Source organism: Neurospora hispaniola (assembly GCF_033458365.1).
Source record: "Neurospora hispaniola strain FGSC 10403 chromosome Unknown B0T23scaffold_2, whole genome shotgun sequence".
NCBI lineage: Eukaryota > Fungi > Ascomycota > Sordariomycetes > Sordariales > Sordariaceae > Neurospora > Neurospora hispaniola.
Genome location: NW_026944407.1, coordinates 2,674,201 through 2,697,061, shown reverse-complemented (window position 1 = coordinate 2,697,061; position 22,861 = coordinate 2,674,201). Strand labels below are relative to the sequence as shown.

The window sequence follows — 22,861 nt, the reverse complement described above, 5'->3', positions numbered from 1 at the left end:
AGCATGCGTGATTCGAAGGGAGGTTTTAGTCTTGTTTCGCAATATGGTATGGATCTCAGCAATCCTCCAGGTGCTTCTTCCCTCACGCGTTGCAGGTGAAGGTCTCTTGCTCTTTACCGGATTCCTTGGCTTTCGCTGCCACCGGGTAGTTGACGACAATGCTCTTGGTGAGTATATCAGTCTGGTCGAAGGATGTTGACATCAAGTGTTGATTAATTCGTACCGTGATACGGTGTCTCCAAGATCGACAAAACCCACTAGACTTTGGTACTGCAGAGGCTATTGGGCATTCGAAATTGGGAACATTGGTGAGTTGATGAATGCCGTGATGTGTGGTATGGGGCGTTGGGCACCCAGACTGTCGCATGAAGAGGAAATTCACGTAAACTTCCGTCAACATAGGTCTAATCAGGTCGTCTCCGGTTGTTTGTGGTGGTGTCCTTGTTCTGCCATGGCCCATGTAAATGTCATCTTTCGTCATCCCCTGAGAAACGTCGATAGCAAAGGTTCAGTTGCTTTCTGATAGCTGAATGTATTACGTGGCAAGCAATCATATGCTGCCGGGCAATGGTTGCGCATATCTTGAGACAGTGATGGTTGATGGTGAAGAAAAGAAAGAAGGACGAAAGTCAAGAAAACGACCGACGTCAAAAGTGGGTCACTCACGTGAAGATAGCACACCAATGATATGGAACTTTATTTCTGCTTCCCGTGGGGTTCGGCGGGTTTTCAGGGGCTAGCACCAACCAAAACCCACTGAAGCCCCTCTTCGTTCCGGGGCTTCCCCTTCCACCGTTCCACTCGCTGCAGCAAAATTTCGGCTGCTGTCACGTCATTGGGTCCGGTCGAGGTCCGAGGGAAAACGAGGGACCCAATCACTCACATCACACCACACCACATCAACTTCCGCGGACACCACTGCTGCACTCACCCTTTCTTTCACTTCTCACTCTCACTTTTTACACGTCAAGGACCACATACTTCCCTTACCCATCCGCCACCGGCCTTCCCAGTCGCCCGCCATGTCCTCCCCCGCAGAGTGCCGCATCCTCGTCTTCGCCTCCGGCAACGGCTCCAACTTCCAGGCGCTCGTCGACGCCCTGGCCGCCGGCAACATCCCCAACGCGCGCATCACCCGCTTGATCGTGAACAGGGGCAAGGCGTACGCGACGACGCGCGCCGAGAAGGCCGGGATCCCGTGGGAGTACTACAACCTGATCTCGCACGGCTTCCAGGCGCGCGGTGAGACGGACCCGGAGAAGCTGCAGGAGGCGCGCAACAAGTACGATGCCGCCTTGGCCGAGAAGGTGCTCGCGCTGGATGAGAAGACGGAAAGGCCGCATCTGATTGTACTCGCGGGGTGGATGTATATCTTTGGCAAGCACTTTTTGGCGCCCATCGCGGAAAAGGGGATCAAGGTCATTAACTTGCATCCGGCGCTTCCTGGTAGGTCATTGGATGAGGGATTGTACGCTGTGGGAGGAAAAAGGGGGATTGTCTGCTGACATCTCATGCGCTCTTCACTAGGCAAGTACGACGGCACACACGCCATTGACAGGGCGTACGCCGACTTCCAGGCTGGAAAGCTGGAGAACAACAAGACCGGCATCATGGTGCACTATGTAATCGAGGCCGTTGACCAGGGTGCGCCCGTCCTTGTGCGCGAGATCGAGTGCCGTGAGGGTGAGAGCCTGGAGCAGCTAGAGGAGAGGATACACTCTCATGAGCATTCTCTCATTGTTGAAGCCACCGCCAAGATTGCCGGCGAGATCGTCGCCTCTCAGCAGGCGCAAAAATGATTTGGTATCGGCAGCTTGAATGAGGATGTGGTATAGCAATTATGAAAGACGACAAGGAAATAGACACGTAAAGCCGGCACGACACGAGGATTTGGGCCATGTTTAACATCACAGGCTCAACCGCATAGATGTGCAAAGCGACAGGGCAAATCAAGGTTTCAAACGGAAAAGGATTAAGCACTCGGCGGATCCCAAACAGAACAAGGGGTTTATGCATTTCAACACTAAATATACCTAGTAAAGGGTACCGGGAGACCGGCGTGATGACATGAATAACGCTCCTAGGCTTCCCTCAAAGATCAGAACGGAGACGGGCGTTCAAGATGAAGGACACTTTTCCGCGGCTATGTTCTGGATCGTGGGACAAAAAACCAAAACATCCATGTCGCAATCAAACAACGATGAGTCAGAAGAGGACAGGGTTGGTTGGTCGAGCTGGGCATAAAGCACAAAAAACATACAACACCAGGGATTCGCTGGTCGTCACCGACCCAACTACTAGTCTGGCCCTCACTGGCTTATCTATGGGAGAGCGGACGGGATCCCGAGTTCTCCAGTGGGTATGGTCGTATGTGATCATCATGAACGAGGAATAGGTTTAAGTGTCTGTATTTGACAAAAGCAAGCCGGCTGTTGTCTGCGATCCTTCAATGTGGGTCCCGTGAAACACCCCTTTTTTAGTGTAAACAGTCGAGGATCCACCGGCGAACCGGTACGGCCACTGACATAGTACTTGTATGATCCCAACCCAGGAGGTATGTTGACTGGGGGAAAAAACCGACTGTTAGCCGATATGTGGTACATACCGAGACCAGTTAGGTACCAGATATGCAGTGTCCGGAAGATGAGCAAGGTTGATAAAGCAAACCACCACCAAGTAAAGCCGTGCCAAGGTGTAAATGACAAGAAGCAACATGACACTGGTGTCAAAGATAACCTTGTAAACAAAGAAGAGGATGAGAAGCAGAATGTATGCGACATGTGCCAATCCCTTGATCATATCTTGGTCAAAGCCTTCCCAAGGCTGTGGCAACAGTCGAACAATTTTGCGTATGGGGATAATCCACATGACCCATGATATCAGTAGGGAGATCCAGTCCTCGGGCTTGACGTTCGCTTGGATGTTTTGGAGGACGGTGTGTATCTCGGTGATCCTCCCAAACGGATCTTGCCAGAACGGCGGAAACAAGCTCCATGAAGCGACGAGGAAGACCGGAATGATGGTGGCTGTTATGGTTAGGCTCGATACTCTCCACAGGATTTTCTCAAGTTCGGTAAAGAAAGGTGCATTCCAGGCAACGCAATGGAGGCCACCGTAAATAAATCCAAAGATGCTGAATCCCAAGCAAAACCCGAAGCGTGTGCCGGGTTCTCCAAACCGAGGAAAGTTTCCAATGCGATCCTTCAAAAGGTTGGAAGGGACAGTGTCGAAGTCATCATAGAGAAGGGAGAGTTGCCACCGCCGGACGTCAGAATGGAGGACTCGCACATAAGGAACCAACCGACTGATCTCCTCCAACCGTCTCTCTGGGACTGAATCGTCTATAGGCCTGTCAAAGAATCCAGCGCCACGTAACTCGATACTATCCCAGTCGTTACCCTGCTTCATATCGGAAGCAACTTTCTCCTTGGTCCCCGCAGGTGTCATCTGAACACGGTGCAAAAGATCTTCGGATTTGTCCACCTTCAGGAAAAGAGGCTCTCGAGAAGTCCTACAAGGTTTAGCTAGTGGTTAGCAAACTTGGTGGCCAACGGATACTGACAGGCATCTGCGAATGTGTTGGAAACTCACTTATGCCTGTCCGAGAAATGGTAGTCCAAAGGCGTGTAAACGAGATCTTCGAAAGCCGTCCGCCGAGCACCAAACATACCGAACTTTCTCTTGACTGGCCCCTTTCGGTTGATGCTAATTCTATGCTCAAGCTTTTCTGTTTCTTTTGGTTCGACAGGAAACACGAAACTTTGCACATCCTTGTGGAGGTGTGCTGATTCCGACACTTTGTAGTCCAGCTTACTCTTGGTGCACATACTTGCAAGAAGCTTTGCCTCCACAGTTATACCTTCGGGGTCGAATGGGATTTTCTCCGGCTCGTCAATGCTCAAAGGCTTACTCCACCACAAGCTGTAGATTATCAAGGTGCATACTGCATGGCCAAAGGTGTTGAGTTCTAATAAACTTATTGCTAGACCCTGGGCGAACCGAGTGAAGCATTGGGCACAGAACCATGATGCTGCCAGACGATTATGTTTGTTAGCATCTGCGAGAATTACAACAGGTTTCAGCAAGCATAGTGTACTTACCTTGCAAGCAAACCAGTGCCTTGGCTAGGGTGTTTCCTTTGCTCTTGTCCTGTATGTGCACGAGTGATTGCTTGGGAATCAGGGAGTCTAGGTTTTTCTCCTTGAAGAGGGCCAGGGCTTCCGGAACCAACGTAAGCCGTGTGCGGCATGCCCCATTCGACTTCCAAGGGAGGAAGGATTGGCTTTCCGCCTTGTCATCGCTTCCGGGTTGATTTTTCAATTCGATAACGAAGCCGCCCATGACAGCCAGAAAGCTGTGCATTATGGTCCATTTGGGTGCGAGGGAAGTCTATATCAAGAAGATGTTAGCTCTAGCGGCGTCCGTCGGCTTGGAGTGCAGCATACCTCCAGGTCCATTGTGTTCTTGCGACGCCTGAAGCAATATGTAATGCGTCTACAAAATCTCTGGCTTCTAGCCTTCCACCGTGAGGAATAGCCATGGGTCTCTTCCTGTGGGTCCATGGCTTTGGTGAGCTTCTTTGCCTGTGTGTGTTGCTGAAACGCAGCAAAGGCAATCTTTTGTCGTTCAAGGTGTTAGTGCAGAAAAGACCAAAACAAAGGGGAGAACATCTTACCAGCTCTGGGCAGACAAGGCCCATTATCATCCATCCAGTCTTGCGTAAAAACTGTCTCGTGCCGCTCTCGTTGTGCCCAGGGACGTTGAAATGGAGAGAAGTCCACACACAAAGACCGAGTGTTAGAAAACAAGTCGAGAAGATGGTAAACGTTCCTCGGAAGCCAGGCTCTGGCTCAAAGCGAGGGTTGGCTGGGCCACTGAAAGCATTTCCGAAGATTCCAGACACATTCCCAGAGTGGGACATGGCAGATCAAGTGAGAGGGGGAGCGGAAGAATGAAAAGCGTAAGTCAGGGGAGAGACCAAATTTCAGGGGAGAGACCAAATTTCAGGGTATCGACAAGGACTGTGATACAAGAGTCATTGCCTAGGAGATCCAAGATAGCTGGGAAGGGAGAAGCCCGCAATAAATGTGCGAGAAGGCTCTCAAGAACCTCTCATTCGTACCGCTCCAGCTGTAGGTAGGTTTCGGGTGTTGTTGTACAACCAAGGAGAAGCATCTAGACTCAGCCCAGGTCGCTAGGCACAGTAGAAACCAGCCGTGGCGCACCCTACACCACTAGCCCCGAACATGAGTCTGCGAAGCATCAAGTACATCGCCATAGCCGAGGGCTGGATTTTGTACAGCTGGCAGCCGGGCCTATCAGAAAAAGGAAGTATTAAAAGCACACCTATGGACCTATGGTCGTGGAACTTATCAACTGGAGGCTGAAAGCCACGAAAACAGACTAGACCTAGTGCATGCATTCGGCCCTAGGGGCTTGCGCTGGACATGCTCGGGGAGGGTCTCGTCAAAATGGAGAATTCGGGGTGAGTGTCGGAGTGGGTTTGATAACCTAAACGGTACATCATTAGCTTCAACGCTCCATTGATAGCAAAGAGGGCTTTCCTACGGCGTGAATGTACATAATGCATAGCGGTCCAAGCTAACTCAAAGCAAACAGCTTCAACACTGCCTAACCCGGAGTACGTGAGCATGACAAGGCGACCAATCCCAAGGACGAGATATACCGTATCTAGCTCGGTGAACAAGCAGCTGGCTTGCAGCCGCCTGTGCGCCTATTAGGTAAAGGGGGTAGAAGTCGAAGAGGGGAGCAGAGCCTAGAACGGCTTGTCCACTCTGTGGCGGCGAAGTGGTGAGGTCAAAAAAAGAAACAAAAGCAGTGGAATGCCAGAAGCTGAGCGTTAAACGTTGCTTCGGACATAGACTGTAATCGGAAGTGCTGCCTGTCAAGGTCGAAGTGTCGTCGCGAATTTTGTCTCGATTACCCCTCCATCGATCCAATCGAGAGGATAGGCAGGGACGGGATGTTACTTCCTGGCTTGCGCAGAGTCCAGGTGCAACATCAAGAAGACAGGAAGGAAGCTGCCTCCCACGTTACACAACTTACCTCTATAGGCAAAGAGGAGCAATCATTCGTTGTTTCCAAACTCGAACTGAATGACTGACAATTGTCGCTGCCGTGTTACCCCGCCATCTTCCCCCTACCTGCTAGAGCCCCAATCCCCAGGTACTCGATCCTGAACCCTTGCGGTTCTCGCGATGTGCTCAACTTTCTTCCCGCATCTAAATCATGATAGCGTCAAGGACCAGCGGCATGCTCGCACAACGACACCTCATGGCCCAATGGCCCTCAAGATCACAGCTCCCTTTCCGGGCAGTTGTGCCCCTACAAATCTCAAACCGAATAAATCACCTGTCTCGGCCTCAAATCAGACCCTACTATGACGAGCCTTCCACCCCCTCACACCTGGACGCCATCTACCGCGACCCCAAGTACTCGCGCATCCTCCGCAAAGTCTACGGCGCGCCCTTCCAAAGCCTCGCCAAGCCGCGAATAGACGAGTGGTTTGCTTATTGCCTCCAACGTACTTTCCCCTCCTCCGGAACACAAATGACCATCCAGGACCGCACCCGCGCCAAACACGAATGGGCCCAAGAAGTCCTCCACCTGCGCGAACCCTACAACCGCACGCCCTGGCGGTGGGACTCGCTCAGTCAGCGGTCCGAGCCGCCAGCGGGTATGCGGCAACCTGGGGAGCCAGTCGCAGATTTTCTGGACAGACTGCCGCCGGTTCCGGGGCCGAAAATGGGCGGGAAGAATGACCGGTTTGTGCCGCGGTGGTATGTAGTTGAGAACCCCAATCGGGAGGCGTACTATGTAAAGGGGTATTTGGATCATGGGAAGGCGCATGAGCCGCATCGGTTTGGGCTTTGGATTGCGAATCTGAGGAATGCGTACATGGCTTTTTTTGAGCAGGTGGCGTATAAGAGGAGGATTGGGAGGATGAGTGAGGAGAGGTATCGGGAGGAACTGAGGGAGTTTATTGGGAGGAAGGCGAGGCAATTTAGGCTGGTAAGAGGGGAGGTACGTACTAACAGATCCTTGGTGTCTTTACTTGAATGCCAACTGGCTGTCAAGCTAACTTGTTTTCCCAGTGGATGATTTCCGTCCCAACATCTGAAGCGACTAAAGTCTGGTCGGAAATAGCCCAAGCAACCGACCTCAACATCCTCGGCACCTCCGCCCGGATCGCCACCTCTTCCCTCATAGACTACCCGAACCACCGGCTAATTGCCGTCCAGACGGTCGACTTCTCCGACCACGAAGACGTCGAACGCGTCCTTCGCCGCCTCGAAGGCATGGGCATTGTAGACCGCACCAGCACACTACCCATCAGCTATCAAACAGAAGCATATTACTATCTTGGTATAGGACCCAACAACATCCACCATCTACCTACAGCCTTTTACACCAGTGAGCAGTTCTTCAATGATGGTCTGAGATCCAATCTAAGACGGGGGCGGCCAGGGCAAATTCTGGATGAATCCTTGCTTCGAGGAAGCGACGAATTGCAGAGGAAGCAGCAGGAGGAGCAAGAGGAGCAGGAGGAAATTGCGGACTTTGGCCGGATCTGGAATCAGGAGCCCGAGGAGAAGAAGCGGATGTGGATCCCGCCGCAAGTGATGGTGCAGAGGGATCCGAACGTGTTCCAGGAGCTGGAGATCGCCAAGGCGGAGGCGGAGAGGGAAAGGACTGGGAAGAAGAAGGTGAAGAGGATGACGATGAAGGAGTGGGAGGAGATGGAGGATGATAATGATCCGGTTGCGATGGCGTTGAATGCAAAGAGGGTTGAGTGAATGGGTCAGTAAGCGGTTCGTGACGGGTCAAGGTACTTCTGTTTTTGGTGTTTGACTGGTATCAAAGGGTGGTATGTAGAATTTTGAAGACGTTGTCTAGCTTGTGCTTCCAGATGTTGTTGCCGGAGCTGTCGCCTGGTGCTTGTCCTGATTTCGGTCCCCTGACCCTCCTCTTTCTGGATTAACTACATCTTCGATGGACGTCAGGTCTGTTGGCGCTACTTCTGCGTCATTCTCTACAGCATGGCTTGCCCGCAATGCTGTCCAGTCGATCCGCCTTTGCGCTACATCGATTGAGTTGTCTCGGTCCGTCATGCTGGCGTCTGATATAGTTTCCAAGTCTCTCAGTTGCGGGACTGCTCTCAGCCAGCGAGCTCGAGGAAAGACGCGTACGAGCAATGGCTTTAGACAGGGCATGCAAGCGCATATGATGGCGACGTTCATTTCTATCATGCTGTTACGGTCAAGAGTGTGACTCTGGTTAGCTTGACCAAACGAGTGTCGCCACAGGGTTTGGAAAGACTACTTGCCCCCAGATATAGTTGAATGACAGGCGCCAAGTACGATCTTCATCTTCCCTACCCTGGATGGCCAAGATGAAGCGAAAAAGGCTGACTCCCAGCACGCTGGATTGCCTTCGTGTCAGCTACAGCCTTGTTCGAAAGTGTGAGTTGCGAGAACTTACAAGCCGCCTGTCCCCAGGATAGCGCCGATGGCAACCTTTTGAGCGAACGCCACTCTCAAGGGCCTGATGATAAATGTGGGCAGCAACAAGATAATGACGTCGGTCACAACATTGATTCCCAGGAGCCATATATACCAGGTATCACTGTTTATACATTTTCCTCCCTCCCAATGCTTCCAGAAGGTCTCGATCGGTTGGCACCAATAAAGGACGCCTGTTAGTCCGACAAGATTGAAGGCAAAGACGAGAGCAATGGTGAGATAGACGGTATAAGTGAAGCAACGGCTCGTCGTAAAGCGCAGGTAGAAAGAGAGAATTGAGAATTTGGTGAAGAAGTTGGCAATTGGATACGTGCCAGTGACTCCAAATGCGCTGACCTGAAGGACGTGGTAAGTATTGGGGGACTGTCTCGGAGATGGGATATGAGAATGACATACGAGAAGATACTTGGTGTAGGTATTTTTGAAATCTGGAAGGTCATCCAAATGCCTACCAAGCCCATATTGCGTTTCTAGGTGAACACCCCTGAGATTAGCCCCTTGTCTCAAACTTTAACCTTGGTGGTGCACAGGAGAGACGAGCACACATACGTATCGTCACGGATACTGAGAAGAGGATGGAGAATATCTGGGGAAAACATCAGTTCAGCCTATATTATTAATGGGTATGCTCATATGGTTGGTATCGTACCAACGCAACGAGAATGTACCCTGTGTTGTATGCAGAGTTAGCGAGGCTGCAGCATTTCCCCTAGGATCAATATACCTGATTGATTCCGGGAGACAGGTTCTTTCTGCTTACAATCTTCCTTTGGCTTGGATTTTAGGATGCGGCGGGTCGTGTAAAATCTAGCGCAGACAAATATGGCGGGGAAGACGGGAACAAGCCAAGCAGTTACAATAAGTTGAGGGACAAGCGTTTCACCTTGGCCATGTGGCTTCCTCATTCGCGCAACCAAAACATTGCTGGATGGGCTTTGATGTTGGACGTCCATGGATGGAGACGTGCAGTTCAATGCCAGAGTGCGGCCTTGCACAGAATGAGGGCGTGATATCGCAGTCTTTAAAAGGGCATTCGCTTGCAATCTCCTATCTCGTCCGCTAGGACGTTTGTTCTTCTCGTGGAGGTCAGACAAAGTCAGCAAAGGCCCACCCCGTTTGTGACTTGCGGGACCGACGCGCGAGGGGATCTAGACAGAAGGGGTTAGGCTGGAGCGGGTAGAGATTGGCGTTTCACTGCTCTCAGCCCAGACCATTCCTCAAACTGTCACACTCCTTTCCATAGTCCGTAGGGCGTCCACGATCACCGCTCATCGCTTCCAGGCACTACAGTAGTGCTAATGGCTGGGGGATTGTCATGGTAACGGAGCGCGTGGCGGCGAGGATCGAGGGATCGATGGAACTTTACACGCTAGTTCCGGGCATGCACAACGGTACGGGTCGTTGCCTGGCCTCACCGTGCCGGATTGATGAGGCCGGGGTTCGGATTGTGATCGACCCAGTGATCGAGGTTCATTTGGTGTGCTTACTACGTAGACATATTCATTGGAAAAGTGATGAACGGGTGCAGCTTGAAGACTGAGACACGATTTTCGATCGAGGAAGGAAGTTGCAGTGTAAAAGAAGCAAAGGTACCCAATATGTACATTGGCTCGTTAGTTGCATGTGCGCAGAGGATTCTACGATTGGTCACCTGCAGTCGGCATAATCGCCTAGGTCAGCCCCTATCTGATTAGGGTGATTCGTGCGGGAAATAGAACGCGTCGCGTATGCCCCTCGACACCTAAAATTTACCCCGCCATGGGTGGGAACCTTGATGGCCTCTGTCGGGTTTTCCTGGATTCGTCGACTTCAAGTTAGCTGTTACACTGCAATAAGTCATTCCTTCCACTATCCTGGAAAGTGGAAGCCACGGCTTTTTCTGGGTTTTTGGAAGTTGCATTTCTGCATTCTACCTACCTAGCCCTGATGTGATCGGCGGTATCCTGCACACTGCAATGGCTCATCCGCCGCCGTTTGTTGCGGCCCCTGCCGGCGATTCGCAATCCGACGTTCCTCAAGTCCACGACCCAATTCCAGGTCCGAATGTCAAAGCTGTGATGGTCGATACGGCAACACAAACCGACTATCCTCCATTGTATATCCCTGTACCTCCGCCAAGGGTGATACCGCAGAGCTCGCCGTTCTTTAGAGTCTTCCGAACCGCCTACGAGAAAGCGGATGCCTCTTTGGTCCGCGAGTCACTGCTGTCGTGGCCGGAAAAATACTTACATCCAGAGCCTTCGGCGATCCTTTTCGGCCTCCCAGGCACCGAAGGGACATGCTTTACTTGCCTCCGACAATTAGACCACGATGCGGCGCGACGGATGGAAATTGTCTGCCGCGGCGCAAGAGCTGCTGGCTGGGACGTGTTCTTCGCCAGCGTCAGGGCCTTGTGGTCTGGTCCCACCATCTCAAAACCTTACCAGAGTTTTCTGCGTTGGCCCGATCACGACCCAGAATCCGGCCTGTTCGAACATTTGCGTTGCCGAGATCTTACTAGCGCCTTGTTCGACGTTGAGATCATGTCCGTATACGACTTGGACGGGGAAGTCGTATTGCCGCCGTGGGTTCACGACCACCATGCAACAAGGTTTTCCCTATTACACACGGTTCATGGTCTAATACACGAGGAACTGTTCCGTAACCAGCCTGATGCAGAATCCCCGGTGCAGCCGGGCCTTGGACAGCCTGACCGTAAATGGACCCAGCAAACCTGGTTCAGAGATGTGAGTCTGCCACTAGCTGAATGTTTGACCGCGTGCTAAAGTGTTATATGGCAGACTGTCCTCCTCATACCTCAAGCGCAATCCCCATACGTACTGTCGTCCGCGGTCGTCGCTCCTTCTCCCTGGCAGGACCATCAAATCCAAAATATCGCAAAGTACTTTCTGGGATTAGCACTTCAGCTCCACGCCGGATTTCCCAAGCCCAGCCTGACAGTCCACAATGCCTATCTCGTCGTTGATATGTTGTACCAAGTTATGACTACTGCCTCGTGGGGGTCGCTAAACGCTGAAGCTATGATGACCCCCGTAGTGAAGTCTCAAATACTCATGTTGGCCGGCGAGCAATGCGACCATACGCTCTTTCTTCGGGCTTGCACTCGTCAAAGCGCTTTCGATAGCGCCCCCGACCATCAATCCTTCGTCCCCTGGCTCCATCGCCTCGTGAAGAACAGGCGCCTGATGAATTTCTGGACTCCGCATCTCAACAAATGGTTCGTCCCATCGTTCAGCATCCACCCCACGTGTTCGGGTAGCTGACGCGTAGCCAAAAATGAATAGCTTAACCCAGGTCATCTTGTCTTACGAAAACATGCATAATAGAGTCATGTTCGCACTCAACTTGCCAAAGCAAATCACTGGTCAACATTCCCTACCCTACCTACTTGCGTCATCATGGCTCAAACCGTTGCTCATTCCCGACGACTTGCGAACAAGTGCCCTTTGCTCACTAAAGGATGGAGAAGCCCTAGCCAAGGCCGCGCTCCGCTTTGACAGCAAAGCGGCCATTGTTCACGAGTATGCCGAGTGCCCTTCATAGCGTTCAAACATAGTTGCTAACTTTGAACTAGACTCATCACGGCTGTTGTCAATCAAATGCAGCTGCCCACGGAGCCAATGCCATGGATCGCGGGTTTTGTTAAATATATAGGCACGCACATTGACGCCCGAAGGAGACGGCTACTTTGCGAAAGGTTCATTCAATTCGATCACTTCCTCACAACCCGACACATATCCAAATACGCATCTGGCTGTCTGTCTGAAGACATCGCTACCTCTATCATTGACTTTCTCCTATACCTAACAAGGGTGGTAGATTACAGTCTCTACCCAGCGTGGATAGCTGGTCTCAGCAGATCGATCAAGCAATGGGACTGTCTTCACCCTGACTTTGTGTCCTGTCTTAGTAATATCTTTACACATGCAGCCCAAATTGGGCGGTTAGGAGAGCCAATATGCGCCGCATTGCTGAAGCAGTGGTACCGGATACTGGTTAAGCCAGTACAAGCCCGCTTGAACTGTGCCCAGGATCTGTCACGGAAGCCATCCCAACCGGTTGATCCCAGAGACCATGTTGCCATGGAAGGGTACCGCTTTTTGGTGGATGCAAGCCAAGAGACAGCGAGGTTCAGATGGACAGCTCTCGAACGGGACTTGGCCCAGTGGTTGTGGAAGGGCACCCGTGTTTCCACCAGTCTTGATACGTCCACGCAGCCTCCTACTTTGGTGGTAAAGAAGCGCTCTACGTCCATCGATGACTGGCTTGAACGGAGAAAGATGGCTGTTAAGTCATGCACAGAATTGGAAGAGATTCGCCACAGCATCCTACAGTATGACCCAGCATACAGCGGTTTGCTCACAGCGAGAGATCTCGTGGACTGGTCCTTTGCGGAGGGTACCGGTCCAGATCCAGCATGGGTCTCTGAATATGATCCAGCGGATCCATCCATCGAAGAGCCGTATACACCCAGACGTCCAACGCTAGCCCGGATCGTCTCGCCTGGCAGCTCCCCCACATTTGCTTCGCCTGCCGGGAGCACAGTGACTCCGCGGGACCCTGAGCCAGATCAGGACCGCGACGACAAAACTGACTCAGAGTCGAAGGAGCTCGATAAGGCCGAAGCTCTCAAGTCCCTTACACTCGAAGAGTACCTGAAGCGCAGGGCCAGGATGAAACTGAAGGGGCGATGGGACCAACTTCATGAAGAGGACGAGGAAGATTTGCAGGAGCTTTACTTGCTTCTGGGGCGTCGCAAGAGTCTTCCAGAGGGAGCATACATTACCGAGGAGGTTGTGGAACTCGCTGAAAGTCCTTCCGTTGGACTTTGTTCTTGGTCGAGCGGGGGTCATATTGTCGGAACGAGACGCAGCTTGGAGACATCTTGGATAAGGCGACTTTGGGAACACAGAAAAGGGATCAAGTTGATCACCCCAGCCGATGATCCAACCTATGACCATTCTCCGCAGGGGATCAAAAGGAAGCGCCTCGATGAAGATTCAGAAAGTGAAGGCTTATGGTAATAGGTGATTTGCCAAAGATCTTTTTTTGTTTCTTTTGCCGTCTTGTACGTATTTATGGATACACCCCAAAAACAAAAATCGGCAAAAAGGGTGCCGCTAAACGGAATGTCCCCGATCATGCATCGCTCGCCCATACCACCCATCAGCACATCATGCACACCCACCAACATTCTCCATTCCCACAAGCCTCCTACTCTTCATCCTCATAAAACACCAAGCACCTAACCTCAATACTCTCCCGTCCCGGTGTCCCCTCGGGCGTCGCGGGATCCACAAAAGCCGTATGCGGCGTCCAGCCCGCCACTCCCTTCTTCCCCTTCCCCCACGGCTCCTCCAGTCCCTCGCCCCAACTGTCAAAGCACTTGATGAGCACCACCTCCTCCGGCTTCATATCCTTGACATAATAAAACTTGTGTGTCTCATTCGGAACAACGCCGTACGTCTCCCCCTTGACTTCATACCCTTCCGTTTTGGGGTATGTCTCCTCAGCAGGGGCTACCTCCTTGCCGCGATCATCGCCGTCGTCTTCAGGCTCAGACCGCTTGGGGTAGAGCAGATCAATAGGAACCAGATCGCCGGGCGAAGTAGAGCGCCAATCAATAAAGGCCAGCGGAAAGTCGGTCGCCGGGTGCGAAATGGGCCGCCAGACGTTGATGATTTGGTACCTCCCCTTCAGCAGCTTCTCAGCCTCTTCGGGGGGAGACACATGTCTTCTGACGCGAGTGGCGGCAGCAGCAGGCGTCTGATCGACATGGACCTGCTGCACGGGCCTCCTCGCTGCCGAACCGTTGTTCCTCCGAATGGTATGGTCAAAGATCTCGACGCGCTTGATCCCTGGCAACTTCTCCCGCAGCAAAGCTTCCACCTCGGCGTAGTACCCCGACCAAATGGCGCGCTCGTCGGTGAAGGAGGTTTCCTTGGCTGGGTGGTTGTACAGCGCGAAGCCGGAGACGTCGATGCCGAAATCTGAGGGGGAGGATTCAACAGCAGAGCGGAGATCGTGAACGGGCTTGGAAACGGAGACGCGCGAGAAGGACGAGTAGTCAACGTCTACTTTGGACCAGGACTTGACAAAGGGGGTGGTAGAGCGGTTGATGGTTGCTGGGTCGGCGTAACGGAAGGTACCGGTTGTCATCTTGGCGGTTTGGGTTGGGGTTGTGGTGATAGTGCGAGCGGGTTGTTTTCGGAATATGTGCCCAGGAATGCGCCGAGTTCTGATGGTGGTCCTTATAAGTGAAGTGGTGACTGCTTGCATTGACTACTGCCGCTGTGTGAGATTGATGATGCAGATATGTGTGTGTGTGTGTGTGTGTTAAATGCTTCTGCTCCGTGTGAATTTTGACGACGTCCGGGAGATGTTGTCGTACAACGCGGGGTTATATAACGGTTCGGACGACTGCGGGAAAGGCGGGATAGGCGGGGCCCGGATTGCGCCACCGGTAGTCCCGCTGGCGATGTCTCCACAATTGCCGGGATGGATTAGTAATAACATTGGCGGCTTGGTAATGTTGTTGTGATTGCATCAGCGACTCTGTTTCCATGGCGTTTCTGTAAATTGCGCCAGACAATAATGGTCTTAGTTTATGCGACTGTGAGGGAGGTAGTGTTCGTGCAGTGGATTTGTCGCCGTGGGTGTGTGAACTGGATTGTGGTGGCCTTGGGTTGTTGTCGCAATGCTGCGAGTGGCCAAAATAACCGAGTGAAAGAACGTTAACAGAATCACAAGGGACTTTACAGTGCAACTGTTAACGACTTTCAGTTGCTTTGCTTGGAGGTCCGCCGCGTCTCCCATTACCACAGGCAAAATTTCATGCCGAACGGGCAGATGCCCTGTAGGTGTCCAGGTCTCTCTCGAATGTGCTGTGTCTCTCAATTTCCTTTGCCTTTCTTCCTACCTTACTCTCTGCATGGCGACAACAGCCCAAGGCCACCAGCTCACCACTACGGTCCATGGTCAAATGGATTACTAAGGTAACCTTTGTTTCGGCCGATGGGATTCTTCAGCGTATGCGCATGTCAATGTAAGGGTCTAGAACTAGACATCGCGATTCGCGTTTCACAATGCGCTGCGGCCGTCGTGCTGTCATGCATCGGCCGAAACGAGCAGTACATACCTAGAGGTAGGTACCATATGTACAAGTGGGCTATAAGACACGGATCGCATTTCTTCATGCACTCACTGCTAACTGATGGCTGCACCTCACGAGACAAGCACGTGTGGTTCATTTTGCAATGCGATAGGTAGGTATGTGGTATTGTCAAAAGATCGTGACGACCTTTTTATGGTCTTGTATTAATGAGGTATATCTAAGGTGGTATCTAGTATAGTCCCGAGGCCTGTCTGTTCCTTTCTTCATTAGGAACCCCAACCGCCCAACCCGTGCATATAACGATCGTGTGGTATATATGTCATGATATGTAAGTCATGGTCTTCTTGTCTCTCGTAACGTTCGAACCCGCCGCGTTTCCGTTTGTGGTTATAAAAACATCCAAAAAAAAAAAAAAAAATATTACGCCTTTTGTTTTTTTTTGCGCCGCGCTTGGTATCCAATTTGCAATGAAGATAACGACAACAAAAAATTCTGTACAAAACAACAAAAACTTAACCCAAAAAAAAAAGACAGTGAATGAGCCAGCTCAACTGTCAAAGATGGGGCCATAGGCAGGAATGCCTCGCATCTCGCACCCATGCACGATTTTCTTGGTCATCATGGGGTTACTGATGCAGCACACCGCCTCGGCGTTGAACTCCTTGAAGAGCCGGAGAACGATAGGCAGCATGTCCACGCGACCGGTGATGGAGGTGTCAAGAATGACGGGGTTGCTATCCATCCTGTGAACGAGGTCCAGGGTGCGCTGGCCATAAGTCTTGAGGGGAGACTTGGTTTGCCAGATGACGCGCATATCGGGCCTGTTGGCATCCTCGATGAAGGAGAGACAGGGGCCAATGCCGGAGCCGGTGGTGACGACGATGATCTTGGGGAACATGCGAAGCACGTAGCCGAAGCCGTAAGTGGGGACGCCGCGCTTCCAGAGGTGGGTGGGCTGGTCGTTGATGGTGGACTTGGTCCAGTCGCCGACCTTGGAGACGATGCACGAGAACTTGGCGTCGGGGGTGTCGAACTTGTCTGTGAAGCAGGCGAAGCTGTGCCAGTCCTTGAGAGGGTGCTTGGCGACCGAGATGCCCTGGCCAAAGACGACTTCCGTGTGGCTGAAGTGAAGACGGATGGCGTGGGCGGAGAGAGGCTCGGGCTTGACAGGGATCTTGCGGAGCAGCAGCCAAGGGTGGATGGTGGCAAGCGTGAGGACGATGATGATCCAGAAGGCGGGGAGATGAAGGAGGAAGTTACCCAGATTGGCCTCCTGCTTGCCCAACAAGATGAGCAGGATCCAAAAGAGGACGAGGATGATCCAGTTGGCGAAGCGGTGGGTCAGCTCAAAGTAGTCGTGCAACCTCATGCGGAACGTGGGATAGGCGACGATGACGATGGAGAGGAGGAAGCCCAGTACAAGCCAGACAAAGGTCAAGACGGTGGTGTTGATGACGGATGGCGTGTAGTTGTACGTGTAGACGGCGGCGAAGCCAATGTACCAGATGACCGATGCCACACCTGTCCCGCTGTGGACGCCGCCAAAATGGAAGATCTTGCACGCCAAGCGGCGGATCCTGATGGGGGCAGATCTGGGGATGGATCCGAAGATGAGGAAGAGGGTGTTGATGACAAGGGGTTGACGGCACAGACCGCAGACAGCGATGTTGACGGCAGCAGCGTTGACCAAGTCCATGGGAGCGGCACCCTTGATCATCATGATGATAAAAGCGATGGCATTGCCCATAAAGGCTACAGTGAAGAGCCGGCGGTAGATGGTGAGGATCGCGTATCGGACACGGCCCAAGGGCTTCTGCTTGTATTCATCCTCCTCGGTCTGGGCCTCGAGGTCAACGATGGTCGGGCATGTCGACTGGTAAGTGAGACGCTTCTCGTTGACGATGAGGGGCTTTTCCGAGTTGGTCGATGATGTGGAGATGGCGGAAGCTTGGGAGAAGGTGGATGAGACGGAGTCGTTCTGCCTGGTATGGCCGAACTTCTTCCCGTTGGGATCGTTTGGTGTGGTTGTGGTCTCAATCGTAACTGTGATCCCTGCCGGCGAGGGCTTCTCCTCTACAGGAGATGTGTGTGGTTTGTCCTCCATGATGGGATGTCTGATGGTAATTTCGACTACAGATTCCGAAGGGTGAAGTTTCGGACTTGGTCGTTGGAATATGTGATGGAAGAGATTGCGATCAACTTGGACTTGGGACGGGGCAGAGGACAACGGGATGGTACCATGATATATCAGCATCGAAAGTCCGTCGTCCCTGGATCCATACATACATAAAGCCAAGGGCAGGCCCACCCCTTGAAGTTCGATGCTGGGTGGTCACCGAGCACATGTCGCCGCATTCGTCGAGTAATTGGGAGACTCTCCATCCCTTTCTGGTGGTCCACGGCACGGTCTTGTTGCGGAGTTTGCGGAGTCACTTTGTAGTCCATCTTGTCCACACTCACCCACACGGAACCAACATTGCGGTAAACGATCTACGGCCAGCCCACTTTGACATTGCCAGTGGATGGAAACTGATAAAAGGAATGGCGGGAACCGTACACTACACAGTAGTTGCACATCTTCACGACAAGCTACCGGTTACACAGTACACAGCTAGACAACCACTTGAAGCTGGAGAACGAGCGGGTCGAATCCGACAACGGAACCTCACAACGCAATGCCCCTACTGCATGACGACACAAGCTCGAGACAATCCGAGACGGTGACTGGCCTAGAGACAACAACGGCGGAGATTTTTGGCGGGGGAGGTTGAGGTGTTGGCATGCAAATTCTTCTGCAGCTAAGACCGTGTTGAAGGAAAAGGGGTTCTATGGAAAAGAAAACAAGAAATTTGCCGGGACCGGGACAGGAATGCTCTTCCACTTGACGGTGTATGGGTTGGCATCCAGGGCTATCCAGGTTTCCATGCCCGGCATCGCGGGCTCCAGAATGCCGGAGTATCTTTTGTGGTGTCTAGTTTGGCAAGGGCGATGAAGATCACGACAGTCCTTCCAGCTCTGCATGCAAAAACAGTTTTTGGAGGGCAGCTGCCAGCTGCAGGTCCCAAAGTCATGTGATGATAGCCCAACACTACCAGATATGTCTCGGCCTTCGGGCCCGAGCAGCCCTGGACAGCTGGACAACAGCGGGTCGCACTCCCCACAAACAGCACTGACCGACATAAGAAGTGGAAAGGGGGACTTGATCTGATTTGACGGCCATGGAAAGCACAGGCCACCAGATGCTGCTGCTGCTGCTGCTGCTGCTATCGCAACGTTCCCCAACCTTTTGAGGCTCTTTTGATCAGCAGAGAGCTTGCGCTAACCTGATATACCCTAGCATCTCGTCGTTCGCTAAAGTATGTACCTCTAGCTACTATTGACTGCAGCTTGTCTGTGCCTGTCTTTCCTTCTTTAACCTTCCGCTTTTCTTCTCACATCTTTCATCCGTCTTCTCTCGCAGCATTCTGTTACCATCACTGCAAGCCACTTCAGCTTTTCGCCCTGTGATTGATTGACTGATTGTCAGACACTCAATTTGTGTCAACGCCATGTTCTCACGGACATTCAATTGTCTGACCGGGCCCTTGGGCTTCTCCGTGTCCCCATTCCCACTGCTACCGGAATGATCAGCGCCATTATCCGCATCCACATCGTGCTGACGGCTGACAGGGAGCTGGCAAGGGGACTTGCCATATTGGCTCGCTTCCCTTTTCGCACCACAAAACAACGAACAAACAACGCCCTGTATTCGTGTCATGCCATTGGTTCCCGAGGCTAGTCTGGGGCCCACCCAACTACACCGTGCCTGGACTACCGTCGTCGAGTATCAACGTCTTCGAGATTAGCTTACGACTGGAATCATGGACTGTGCCTGGCGAGATGGACCTAGTAGCGAGGTGCGCAGAAATGGCACAGTGATCCTGGTGGGCTCTGCTACTGCGAGAAAGCAATCATCATGGCTGGCCTGTATAACCAATTGTTCTTCATTCCAGACATGAAGGAAGTTTGCGAGCAACTCGCTTACCGACGCTTCGGATTGTCGATAGCCGATCCGATCGCCAAACCACGGTGGAGTCGTCATCTGTGTTCTTCCGTTGTTGCTATGTACTGTGTAGTAGTTGCCAAGCCCAAACCAGGTGTACACTACACACCGTCTACACCATGGGCTGTCTTCCCAGCCGTCCTCAACCTTCACGTGCTGCGGGACCAGGCGAGAGGATTCCCATTCGGATCTCGTTCAGCTTCGCACTCGACAGGCAGCATCTCCATGACCAGAACAAGCCGCTCTTCGTGGATGCCCATGACCCTATCCTCTCGTTATCTGCCAGTCAAACGATAGCATTGGTGTCCAGACTGGTCGCAGGGTTGCGTGCGGCCGGACTCAAAAAGGGCCATGCTGTGTTATCGCATCCCGGAAACCATCCGAGTATAGTTTTTGGACCTCCTCTTGTGCGTTGTTCTTTCTGTCCTCCACTCTGCTCCGCATCCGAGCCAACAAAGATTGCAGCAATGGTCGCCGACGTCTCCCCTTTTTTCCCCTTCTGATCCGGGATCTACATATCTAAGCAGAACATAGACCCACCCACATTGGCCCCATTGTCCGAGTCCCTGTCCCGTCCAAGAACGGCTGTCCTTCCCCAGCTTTGCTCCTCCTTTCCTCCGGACTGCGGACTCCATGCTGCGTAGTGTACACTACACTATGAACCGCTTTGATGATTGGAGTCTTTTTTTTTTTTTTTTGCAGTCAGATTTTGACTCACCAACAACTCATCAAAGTATCTCTACGCTGCCCTGTTCTTTACCATCGTCGGCGCAGGTGGCATCTGTTGCGGCTCTAACCCGGCCCACTAGTTTCAAGATCTAAACCATGTTGCTTATCTTTCAGCCCCCAGATTCATGATCACAACCCAGACCAAGACGGCTATCGTGCACGCGGTATACACGAAACATAGCATCCCGCCCTACAATGTATTTTATTGTGGAAGCTGTCGACCACCAGGTTCTTCAGCAAGTCCTCCGCAGCCTGAGTCGGGTGGAACAGCAATTCGGAACCATCGTAGCCCATGATGCCCCAGGCAGGCCACTCACTGATTTCTTTCGCCACGATCAAATTGCGACTGGATCATACTGAACAGCATATTGGCCATGAAGCAAACAACTGCTTGCTACCTTCTATTCCGCGCTTAGTTCTACCGGCAGCCCCAGACCGGTCGCCGTTCGCACTATGCCCTCGTAGCTCAACACATGGCGATTCGTCCGGGGGGTCAGCCCTACAGCGAGTCCGTGGTCCGGCTAACATGTCTCCCGCTCTACACTACAATACTATGGTATGTTTCGCATCGTGTGGAACCTCCTTGCCGCTGTACACTACGATATAGCCGTCCCGTGTACATCATGTCCAAATCTATTGCAAGCCCTTTATCCACTACACTACATACGTCGACACCTATCGGGTATTTGAAACATACCTCCATCTTACGCCATCGATCATCAAGATCCTCACTAACCTTGATGAACCTGGCCTCCGAGAAAGCTTGGACACTTCCCGCTACTTTGGCGTGGGTGGAGGGCCGATCGACTCGGTTGCCCTAGGGAAGCCGAAGGCCGTCCTCCACCCGGAAGCTACCGCATCTCAGATCCGGGGGATGACGGAGTTCGGGGTTTCTGCGCTCTTTCGCTGGGGCGAGCAAGATGAGACAGGATCCGTCGGCCGGCTACTCGAAGGGTACCGGATTCGCCTGGTTGAACACAATGGTCATGATACCACGACAAAAGGCCGGCCCGGAAAGCTGCTTGTTCGATCGCCGAGTCTCATGACCGGGTATATAAGCATGTTGCCCTACGTCGGAGTCGATCAAGAGGATTGGCCCCAAACTGGCACCGGCACCATTGTTTCTGTCAAGATGGATAAGCTTTACGTTCATGCTGTTGGCAAAGCAATGGAGTCATCCAAAACCCCGAGGAACACACATTCCGGACTTTCTCACCTGGTCTGAGTTCGGAAGAAATATTAAGAGGACGTTGGTACAGGAACGAGATTGGGACCCAAGTGGCGTCGCCAAATATTCATCGGCAATTGCCGTGGCGTCTTCATACCTATACTAAAGACATCCAGCTCTGCCTACCTGTAGCTTACCATTCACCACATACACCGCCTGATTGAGATGAAAATGTTAAAGGCAATCGAACCTGCATCTAGGCCGGTGCAAAACATCTTTCTCGCACTGAACTGCCTGCACCTTCTCCTTGGCCAATCGGAGCTTTTCTCTTAACGACATCCACAACGTTCGCGGGTGATACGGAGATCACTGCGATGCGTGGGTCAAAAGCGAGCTGGCGAGTAAGCTGAATTTGCCAAGCTGTGCTGCAGGAGGAGACTCAAACACAAGATGTTTGCTGATCCGCGATGGCATGATATCATGGATACCTCTAGGTACCTGTTCTAGAGTTAAAGAATGGTGGCAGCTTTCACAACTGAAAAGCGAGATGTTGGTGCGCTCTCCATTTGTGGCTGATTCTCAGGTACACCTTCGCCGAGGTGACAAATTTCGCAAGAAAAAGCAACTGAGGAAGTGACAAGTTGGAAAGCATGGCCGTGGTTTGTAGGTCAATCAAACCTTTCTCATTACCTCTAGGTTACAACTTTGCGTGATCCGTTCTTTCTGTTCAAGGTCTGTTTCGCAATCCTGCATCGATTCAGACCTTGAAGAACTCCTCGCCACCGAGATCACCTTCAAGCCAGCTTTTGGTAGCTCAGCTATCCCCGAAAAGCCGATCCCTCATGCAAGTGAACCACCTCAGAAACAGACTCTAAGTCTGTTCCGCAAGAAGACCATCCTGGAGACGCCCAAAATCTGAACACCCCAGCAATCATCCGACTTCGAGACTTCCCCAACCTCGTCTGGCATCGCGAAATCCTCCCCCGCACCGCTTCCCTTCAGGAGCACCGCTGGAACCCCGGCCAAGGCCGGATCTGTCGCTACATCAAGACTCAGCTTACTCGATAGGCAACGCTGTGTTTAGCGACCAGAGACCATTGTATACGTCTCTGTTGCACGGCCAAGTCCGCGTAGCTGTTGTTGTGCAGGTATGTGTAGCTAGGCTGGAGGGGTACAATCTTGCCGAGGCAGTCCTGCAGCTTTGCTTTGAGTTCGTCAATCTCCTGGTTTGTCTCTATGTGGCTATTCGCATAACCAATACCGGC

At 52.3% G+C, this 22,861-nt stretch overlaps 10 protein-coding genes across 10 annotated transcripts; 5 read left to right on the top strand and 5 right to left on the bottom strand.

The window, feature by feature from the left end:
• The first annotated feature begins 756 nt into the window (after nucleotides 1-756).
• B0T23DRAFT_81698 (phosphoribosylglycinamide formyltransferase) lies at nucleotides 757-1,961 on the top strand. Its single transcript, XM_062841840.1, has 2 exons — nucleotides 757-1,446; nucleotides 1,528-1,961. Exons 1-2 carry the CDS (start codon nucleotides 1,023-1,025, stop codon nucleotides 1,797-1,799), a joined length of 696 nt encoding a protein of 231 aa, XP_062695625.1. The 5' UTR covers nucleotides 757-1,022; the 3' UTR covers nucleotides 1,800-1,961.
• Nucleotides 1,962-2,583: 622 nt separating this feature from the next.
• Nucleotides 2,584-4,699, bottom strand: B0T23DRAFT_426481 (uncharacterized protein; the record flags this gene model as incomplete). Its single annotated transcript, XM_062839989.1, has 5 exons — nucleotides 2,584-3,511; nucleotides 3,592-4,030; nucleotides 4,101-4,389; nucleotides 4,446-4,616; nucleotides 4,676-4,699. The coding sequence occupies 5 exons, from the start codon at nucleotides 4,697-4,699 to the stop codon at nucleotides 2,584-2,586; spliced, it is 1,851 nt and encodes a 616-aa protein (XP_062695624.1).
• A 1,595-nt stretch (nucleotides 4,700-6,294) lies between these two features.
• B0T23DRAFT_312035 (DUF1917-domain-containing protein) lies at nucleotides 6,295-7,817 on the top strand (the record flags this gene model as incomplete). Its single annotated transcript, XM_062834668.1, has 2 exons — nucleotides 6,295-7,032; nucleotides 7,116-7,817. The coding sequence occupies 2 exons, from the start codon at nucleotides 6,295-6,297 to the stop codon at nucleotides 7,815-7,817; spliced, it is 1,440 nt and encodes a 479-aa protein (XP_062695623.1).
• On the bottom strand, nucleotides 7,518-9,676 carry B0T23DRAFT_81662 (uncharacterized protein). Its single transcript, XM_062841839.1, has 7 exons — nucleotides 9,304-9,676; nucleotides 9,193-9,212; nucleotides 9,093-9,129; nucleotides 8,940-9,013; nucleotides 8,503-8,879; nucleotides 8,348-8,443; nucleotides 7,518-8,271 (listed from the first exon to the last, which is right to left on the bottom strand). The coding sequence occupies exons 1-7, from the start codon at nucleotides 9,494-9,496 to the stop codon at nucleotides 7,914-7,916; spliced, it is 1,155 nt and encodes a 384-aa protein (XP_062695622.1). The 5' UTR covers nucleotides 9,497-9,676; the 3' UTR covers nucleotides 7,518-7,913.
• Nucleotides 9,677-10,309: 633 nt separating this feature from the next.
• B0T23DRAFT_353253 (uncharacterized protein) lies at nucleotides 10,310-13,488 on the top strand (the record flags this gene model as incomplete). The annotated part of the gene is made up of 6 exons (XM_062836106.1): nucleotides 10,310-11,269; nucleotides 11,324-11,760; nucleotides 11,828-12,064; nucleotides 12,118-12,240; nucleotides 12,454-13,336; nucleotides 13,456-13,488. Exons 1-6 carry the CDS (start codon nucleotides 10,499-10,501, stop codon nucleotides 13,486-13,488), a joined length of 2,484 nt encoding a protein of 827 aa, XP_062695621.1. The 5' UTR covers nucleotides 10,310-10,498.
• Nucleotides 13,489-13,757: 269 nt separating this feature from the next.
• B0T23DRAFT_426478 (uncharacterized protein) lies at nucleotides 13,758-14,702 on the bottom strand (the record flags this gene model as incomplete). The annotated part of the gene is made up of 1 exon (XM_062839988.1): nucleotides 13,758-14,702. One exon carries the CDS (start codon nucleotides 14,700-14,702, stop codon nucleotides 13,758-13,760), a length of 945 nt encoding a protein of 314 aa, XP_062695620.1.
• Nucleotides 14,703-16,204: 1,502 nt separating this feature from the next.
• Nucleotides 16,205-18,002, bottom strand: B0T23DRAFT_311477 (uncharacterized protein; the record flags this gene model as incomplete). Its single annotated transcript, XM_062834641.1, has 2 exons — nucleotides 16,205-17,771; nucleotides 17,944-18,002. The coding sequence occupies 2 exons, from the start codon at nucleotides 18,000-18,002 to the stop codon at nucleotides 16,205-16,207; spliced, it is 1,626 nt and encodes a 541-aa protein (XP_062695619.1).
• Nucleotides 18,003-19,030: 1,028 nt separating this feature from the next.
• B0T23DRAFT_418342 (uncharacterized protein) lies at nucleotides 19,031-19,959 on the bottom strand (the record flags this gene model as incomplete). Its single annotated transcript, XM_062839676.1, has 4 exons — nucleotides 19,031-19,399; nucleotides 19,508-19,621; nucleotides 19,682-19,757; nucleotides 19,853-19,959. 4 exons carry the CDS (start codon nucleotides 19,957-19,959, stop codon nucleotides 19,031-19,033), a joined length of 666 nt encoding a protein of 221 aa, XP_062695618.1.
• Nucleotides 19,960-20,723: 764 nt separating this feature from the next.
• B0T23DRAFT_418341 (uncharacterized protein) lies at nucleotides 20,724-22,116 on the top strand (the record flags this gene model as incomplete). Its single annotated transcript, XM_062839675.1, has 2 exons — nucleotides 20,724-20,984; nucleotides 21,036-22,116. The coding sequence occupies 2 exons, from the start codon at nucleotides 20,724-20,726 to the stop codon at nucleotides 21,651-21,653; spliced, it is 879 nt and encodes a 292-aa protein (XP_062695617.1). The 3' UTR covers nucleotides 21,654-22,116.
• A 130-nt stretch (nucleotides 22,117-22,246) lies between these two features.
• On the top strand, nucleotides 22,247-22,533 carry B0T23DRAFT_451643 (uncharacterized protein; the record flags this gene model as incomplete). Its single annotated transcript, XM_062841121.1, has 2 exons — nucleotides 22,247-22,259; nucleotides 22,358-22,533. The coding sequence occupies 2 exons, from the start codon at nucleotides 22,247-22,249 to the stop codon at nucleotides 22,513-22,515; spliced, it is 171 nt and encodes a 56-aa protein (XP_062695616.1). The 3' UTR covers nucleotides 22,516-22,533.
• Between the last annotated feature and the right edge of the window lie 328 nt (nucleotides 22,534-22,861).